At 34.8% G+C, this 7,825-nt stretch overlaps 1 protein-coding gene across 1 annotated transcript in view; it reads left to right on the plus strand.

Moving 5' to 3' along the window:
• Positions 1-7,825, plus strand: part of FAM3C (FAM3 metabolism regulating signaling molecule C) — a 31,001-nt gene extending 23,176 nt beyond the window's left edge. Inside the window, exons 6-10 of the mRNA XM_015628445.3 lie at positions 879-937; positions 2,464-2,514; positions 2,962-3,046; positions 5,019-5,145; positions 6,175-7,825. Coding sequence (XP_015483931.1) covers positions 879-937; positions 2,464-2,514; positions 2,962-3,046; positions 5,019-5,145; positions 6,175-6,264 — 412 coding nt within the window. The 3' untranslated portion in view covers positions 6,265-7,825. The remainder of the gene's footprint in view (positions 1-878; positions 938-2,463; positions 2,515-2,961; positions 3,047-5,018; positions 5,146-6,174) is intronic.

The following is a 7,825-nucleotide window of genomic DNA, read 5'->3' on the forward strand; positions in this document are numbered from 1 at the left end:
TTTGTCCTGTTTGTTACCTCTTTTAATCCTAGCTTGTTAATTGAGGGATATTTGGGGCCTGAAGGCAGATCAGAGTTCTTCACACTGTGTGAACTGCCAGTGAGGCAGGTCTGGAAGCTTTCACTCACTGGAGTGGTACAGCCACCATCGTCTAAGGCAGCACAGCATCCTCTCTAAATCTTAACATTCCTGTTTCTTCCTCTTTACCACTCTGAAGGGCTTCCATTTCACAATGGGACTCTGATTTTCAGCCCCTTTTCCCCTCTTGAGTTTGCTCAATAAGTTACTGTCATAGATTCTGACATGTTTTTGGGATTTTAGTCCAAGATTGCATGCAACTTTTGCTTGAAGTCCCATCACTGCACCATTTTTCTTACAGTTAGGTTTCCTGTTACATGTAAGCTAAGTGCTTTGCCTTTCTTGTTTCTTAATGTGAATTTTAAATGCTTCTGTTCAGTTAACTTTTAAACTCATTGACACATTTTTCTTCATTGTGTTCTTGCAAAAAAAAAAAAGTTAAAGCTTAAAATGTTGGTTATGTGACTGCTGAGCTCCACAAATTAATATTTGGTTATTTTTTAAAACACTAGTAACATAACTACATAAATAACACTAGTTTTGTAGCAATTTTAATATACAGACATACTTTGAAACCATGATTAAGCAATCAAATAAAATTAATACAGCTGGTGATGATGTATTATTCTAAATTCAGCAGTGCTTTAAGAACATAGATTAGTTCAAGGAGATTTTGCTTCATTTAAATACTTGTGAACATGCAGTCTTTTAACTATGTATCTCTTACAACTCAATCTATTTAAAAACCAGAAATCAGAAGATTGCCCTATTAAAAATAAAAAATATTTATTTTGTTGCAGTTTAATGAGTGGAGTAAAAAATAATGTTGGCAGAGGAATAAATATGGCCTTGGTCAATGGTAAGTGACATTTTAAGTGGGCAGATTGTCTTCATTTTCAAATTGTTTCTAAAATTTAAGGTGAAATACTATTTGATGGTGAAAGGCAAGCACCAAGGAGAAAAGGAAGTATTCAGCTTATTTATACTGAGATCACGTCAGGTATTGGCACTGACACCTTGTTACAAAGCAGAAAACTCAGCATTTTTGCTTCTAAAAATGGGTTATAAAAATAGTAATGTGGAATGCTGTGGTGACTGCCTTCTTGATATATCATGTAAATTCCTAGTGCACAGAAAAATGGAAAAAGACATGAGATGCATGCTACTTCTCTTGACCTTGTGTGTTGCCACCAGTAATTAAACTGTAGACTGTATTCTTCTGTTGCTCTGTTTTCAGTGAAACTTCTTTAGCATCTTCAATAGTTTTGTTACTACACAACAAGAGCAGTTCATTATTTCCTCACTTGAATCAGAATATTTGGTCCATAGATCTTGTCCGTAAATACATCATATTAGGTAATTGTGTTCAGGGTTTGTAATTTTCATTAAAAGCAAACAAGTTTAACTATGTGTTACCTTGAAAGCTGAACTGAATGTCAGCACTTGCAAATTTGTCTTTAATGTGTTGGTAAACGATTCCTTGTTGCACTGAGATAACACTTTGTCATTTCACTGCATAACATAAATTCTTGTTATTTGTGGATTGTACTCCGATTTACATAATTTAAAGCATAACTTGAACAATACTTCCTAATCCTGTGTTGCTTTCCTAAATTGTCTCAATCTTTTCAAAACCAAAATACCTATCTTTGTATTTTATAGCTCCAGTCTTTGTCTTCCAAACTTTAAATAAATGTACATGTTAAAATATACTCCACCTTTCATCAAATACTCCTTTGTAGACAGCATAATAAAAAAAGGTAATTAACTATATTGTCCACTTTTTTCTATTTATTCTGGATGTTTAAGTCTACTTAAAATTTCCAGTCTATAGCAAAACATGCAGTCTAATTTTAATCTTTCTGACTTTCCATGTGGCACGAAAGGCAGTCTAAGGCTGTACTGTCTATTTTTGCGAAACTGTCTTTAAAAGAAGGCAGATATATGAACTGAATATTCTTTGTTGGTTTTAGAGCCTGTGGGTGTTACCATTTATTTTAGATTCCACTTCTAGCAAAGGGATTTTGATGCAAAATCAGAATTTTGCCAAGAATAATAGAATGATCTGTGCTTGAAGGGACCTTTGAGATCACCCAGTTCCAACCCCCAACACCTTGCACTAGACCAGGTTGCTTAAAGCCACATCTGGCCTGGACTCCAACACTTCTGTGGATCTTCCCACTTTTTTCCTCTTACCTTTTCCTGCACTTTTTCACAAACCACTACGCTGTTTCCATAAAAAAAAAAATTACCATAATTCATTTTTCTAATGTCTTCTGCTGCACTTTCTCTGAAAGACTGTAAGAGGAGTCAGGCATGTCATCTGTAAAATAATTTTGGCTATATTTGATGGCACCAAATGTTTCTTTTTCTCTTTTTCTTCAGGTAAAACAGGAGAATTACTGGATACTAAATTCTTTGACATGTGGGGAGGAGGTAGGTGCAATTACACTGGTCAGAGAGAAACAACAAATGTGCCTTTTTTCTTCCTTCTTGTTCAGATTCCATTTGCTGTGTGATTTAAGGTGATAGTTAAGGGAGTGCTTCACCTCTACCTTGGAAATTGTGAGGAGTGCAACTCTAAAGAAACACTAGTAGTTGAGATGGGAGGGAATGGTGTGGTTAATCAGACTTGTTCTCCAGAGTAGTTCTCATTAGTGGTTATGCCTTTATACAATCTTTTTATAAAATAAGATTTCTCTGATGCATTTTAGCTTTCTCTCACTCCGTATCTTATAATAAAGATATATATACAAGTATTATATATATTTATGTATATAAATATTATCTTTAAAAATATTCTTAAAAGTAATATCTTTGCAGGTGTTTAAATACTGAATTATTGCTTATTATTAAACAGTTCTATGTTCTCTTTCTTTTCAGATGTGGCACCACTTATTGAATTTCTGAAGACCATCCAGGATGGAACGATTGTGTTAATGGCAACATATGATGATGGTGCAACCAAGTATGTAATTGATTTTAAACACTAAATATCTCTTTAACTTTTGCATGCTGTTTTATACATTAAATATACACTAAAAAAAAATTATCACACAACCACTTTTAATAAGATTTTGTTCTTCCAAGGTGACAGATTTGGAACTATACTTTCAGTCCATTAGTTTTATAATGCGGATGTGATTTGGGCACAAAAAAAATCAAACTAAAACTAAGCAGATATAGGTGTGCTGATTTTTCTATTGCTGATAGGTCATTCTGTCTTAGGCTAGTAAATTCAGATAGGTCCAGACACAAGAACATGATTATGAGAACATACTGTGGTGGAAAGTGACTGTTCTGTCCTGCACTTCCTTCAGATCATCTCCAAGACAGAGTTTAGTGGTTACAGGATGGCAGAGACCATTTCCAACAAACCTTGCCTGTATCCTTACATTTAAAGTCACAGAGGTTACTAGTTTGAGCCTTATATTTTTTTTGCCTCAGTGTTTTACTGTTCCACCCTAAAGCTATTCAGTTTATTAATCTAGATGTATTCTAAGAGAGTTCAGGTCTCTTAGAAGCATTGTCTTCCAACTTTCACAACTTGGGTCAGTTTCAATAGATACTAAAATCACTGTAGAATATGTATTGTAATCTACTCCTCACTTAAGTCATCCTATGCAAAGGATTGTCTTTCACAGTGAAAATTGAAACTTCTTTCCTTTTCCTCCGTTATTTTACTAATAATTAACTTTTTTTGTTAATGTGATCTGTACATTTTTTTTTCTATTTTGGTTCAATTTGTTATGTACAACTTGTCTGTATTTTTGATATAGAAGCAGCCTCCCTGTGACTAAGTCCTGACTTTGCAGTGTGGAATCTTCACAGTAAACAGTGTGTGTTTGCATCCACTGCTTTTAGGGAAGAAGACAGCAATTTACTGGGGTTTTAGCCAAGATTGGATCAATCTCTGTTGTTCTGTTCACTTGTTTTTTTACTTTACATTTTACTTTCTTCCCTTTCTTCTTTGACATTTTAGATAAGTAGTGTTAGTTTTGCTTCAGTAATTATGTTACAGCTGATGTTTTTGCAAATTTGTATGTAGATAAAATACAGCTAAACAAGAAGTTGTATTTGGCCTTGTCATGCTGACAGACAGGAACTACTGCTTACTGACAATACTACAACTACCACTGGTAGCTGATAGTAAATATAAATGCCAGGTCTTAGAAACAAAATTGCAAAGAATCAAGCTGCCCTAATGCTTGAGAAAGTTGGACTATGGGTTGGGCAAATAACTTCCACAGTATTTAATTATTTTCTTAATTTTGCCAAAAGTGAGTCATACAGCTATATCTCAATAGGTGGTAGTAATCAGAAGTTTTGTGTCCTGTTTGGTAATCAGGCACATTTAGTAAATTGAAGAAAAAAAGAGCTTCTATTTGGAGATTTTGGAATGATATCTTATCCTACAGAACTGTTTTCCTTTTGGTACTAAAATTATCCTACTTGGGTTTACAGACACTGAACCATGCTGTGAGGCAGCATTCTGGATTTTCAATCAACTGTCCCAAGCATATGAGAACTTCAGATACTCATTTCATTCTTCTAATCTAAAATAGCTTTTACTTTATCTAGACTTCAGCTTGAGCCTGCAAACAATGTTTGCTTTAAAGGCTGACTTTTTTAGTTGCCTGGAGAACTGCTAACAGAACTTGAGATGTATAAATTCTCACAGGAGAGGGTTCTTGGCTGTTGTTGGTGTAGTGATAGCTTTATATCCTGGTTCCTTGACATTATAGTAGGAAAGAGCAGCACTTGTTGCATCAGGTGATTTCAGAACTAACCTTGCTTGATTCTGAAAGATAGATCTTGCCCAATATTGACTGACTTAAAATATATTGAAGTATGTTAAGTAAGATCAGGTGCACTGAGCAATGAAAGCTCTAAGGGCTAATGCATTTTATTTGCATACAAACTTCTCTGTTTTTTTCAAGGCTTAATGAGGAAGCACGGAAACTGATTGCAGAATTGGGAAGCACATCCATTACTAACCTTGGCTTCAGAGACAACTGGGTCTTCTGTGGTGGTAAAGGAATTAAGACAAAAAGTCCATTTGAACAGGTTTGTGATTTTATAACTTTCTGTAATTTAAGAGCCTGCATTAATAGAGGCATAGCATGTTTTATAAATGCATTTCTTCAAGATGGGTATCTACTGCAGTACTGGCACACAGTGTTATTTTCACGTTTTCTCCTTAAATATTGTCCTCCTTTTAAACATACCAAAAGAAGTTCTTTGGTGACTCATAAATAAGGAAAAAAAATCTTAAATGGTGTAGATCTTACTATGCCAGTAACTAGATTATTCATCCTTTTAATGAATAAAGTTGAACTGAGGAATTCAAAGCTTTCTGCCTGAGTTGTATTTTAGATGCACTAAGAACACTGAACTTCCATGAGATAAGTGGGTAGTTAAGGTGTTGGTGTTCCCAGCTCTCAGGTGTTACCTTTGCTCTTCTCTCAAATTGCTGCCATCACAAAATTTTTGAAATAGAATATATTCCCATATTTTAGCTGTTACAATTCAGCATGTGTCAGTGTTGCCTTTAATTACTGGTAAAAGTAGCTCTGTAGTAGCAGGGTAAGGAAAATGTGTTTTCTTCTGCCAGCTTTGTAAGGGAGGAGAAACTAAGTGCAGAAACAGTGGCAGACTCTTGGAGGCAATAAGGTCTTACCTGACTGTAGATGGTTGTTTGGTGGACAAATAAAATGTTCATCCAAATCTCACTATTTGTTTTCATTGCCTTTAAATTTAGAAATCCTTATTTATTTTTACCTAGTGGTTCATGCTTTAATGCATTAATTTTCCTTGCTTCTCGCTTCCAAAGCAGACTACAATAAAACTAATATCTATAATAAAATTTAAAAATGTTTTCCCCATATGGCTTAACTTTTTACCATACACTGGTCTGAGCAAGTTACTTTAAATGGCGAATACTTACAGATTGTTATATTTGATTTAAAGTACTAGAAGTTAATAATGATTTTTCATTGTTCATGGCCTGAAAATAAGTATTCCTTAAAGCTATGAATTAAAGCAAAAGGATAAATGACTTCACGTTAACGGCAGATTGATATTTTCCGTTTACAGCATATAAAGAATAACAAGGACACAAACAAGTATGAAGGCTGGCCAGAAGTTGTTGAGATGGAAGGCTGTATCCCTCAGAAGCAAGAGTAAATGAAAACAGAAGAAAAGGAAAAAGAATATGGAAGAAAATGCACTTTCTGCTATTATTAGAGAGAGAGGGCTATGAAGGAGACTGTACTGTAAAATTTTTTTTTAAAGCATGCAGCCATCTTGTCAGTGTGTGCATGAGCACTGACATTTTGAATATTGGGATTATTTATTGCTAACACACATAGAAATTCTTTTTGTAAATAAGTCCAAAATAAAAGAAACATCCAATCATTTCTATGCAGGTTTCTTAAAAGCACAGTATTTAGTTTGCCTGTGGTAAATAATACTTGTAGATAACTGGCTAATAAATTATGTATGTGGACAATAAAGAGATTGTGACAAATGTACTGTCCTCGTAACAGTGCAATGTTGCTGTGACTATGTTAACTTGGTGGAATATTGTAGATTTTAGTAATACGTTAATAAGGAGCTTTGATTTTTGTTTTTTTTATCCTCTGCCTTTTTAATGGCAGCATCAATTTTTATTAAATCTATTTGGTTATTCTAATACCAAGTGCTCCAAAAATGTATTTTGTAGTCTCCCATCAAAACTGAATGATCAGCAAAGGAAGACTACATGATGGTTTATGACAGATGACAGATATGCCATGAAAGGCACAATAGAATTTTTTTTTCCTATCTTTAGGGGATGAACTAAGGTAAATATATAAATAGCATGTGTGATATTTAAAAGCAGCTTGGAAGAATTTGTACTTAACTTGAAAGTGTTTACTTTATAGAAAGGAACTGGCACATTAAGCAGCAGTACTGCAGATGATTTTTTCTTTTTTTATTACAGCTTTTGTACTGCTGCTTATCCATTGATTTTTCCCGATGGCTGATCAGCTGCAGTGGCTGGTCACGCAGTGAATGTGTGTGATGGAAGAGCTTCCTCTTGTAGTTCTAACATCAGGAACAAATTCCCCATCACAAAGAGCCTGTTAGAAAGCAGTGTGCCTTCTAGTGAGGGTTGTTTCAGGGTACACATTTGTGCACCTTCACCACCTACAGTACTTCTCGTGAGCCGGGGCAATCTTGTCTTCAGTGGAATGTCAGAGAGAGCATTGTGTCTTGGGATATGCAATGTGTGACGGGTAAACTTCACTGATGATGTTTCCCTCATCCTTTTTTTCATGGGGAAAAAAAAGGACCAAGTTTAAGTGGCCTTATTCTTACCTTATATCAGAGCAGTGTGAAGATCTTGCTTTCTTTCTAAACACGTGTTTCTTTTAAGTAGGACCAGCTTGAACTTTTCCTGAAACTAAGTTATACCATGCTGACTGTGTCCATATTCACAAAACTGGGGCTGACACAGAACTGGCTACAATCTCTTGGAGCTTTGTGTCATGAATTTTGATCTATTTCTCAAAAACTTCAAGCTACTACTGTGGGACAAAAGCCACAAAGGATTTTTCAGGAACCCACAGTGAGTTTAACACAGAGGCATTAGAAATAGTATTATTGTTGATGTTATCTGAGTCAAATTATGTGCACTAAAAGTTTCAAGCAATATTGAGAATTATCTTGTAAGAAAAATAAATACTCTGATACCAGAGTAAGA

Source organism: Parus major, chromosome 1A, assembly GCF_001522545.3.
Source record: "Parus major isolate Abel chromosome 1A, Parus_major1.1, whole genome shotgun sequence".
NCBI classification, from domain to species: Eukaryota; Metazoa; Chordata; class Aves; order Passeriformes; family Paridae; genus Parus; species Parus major.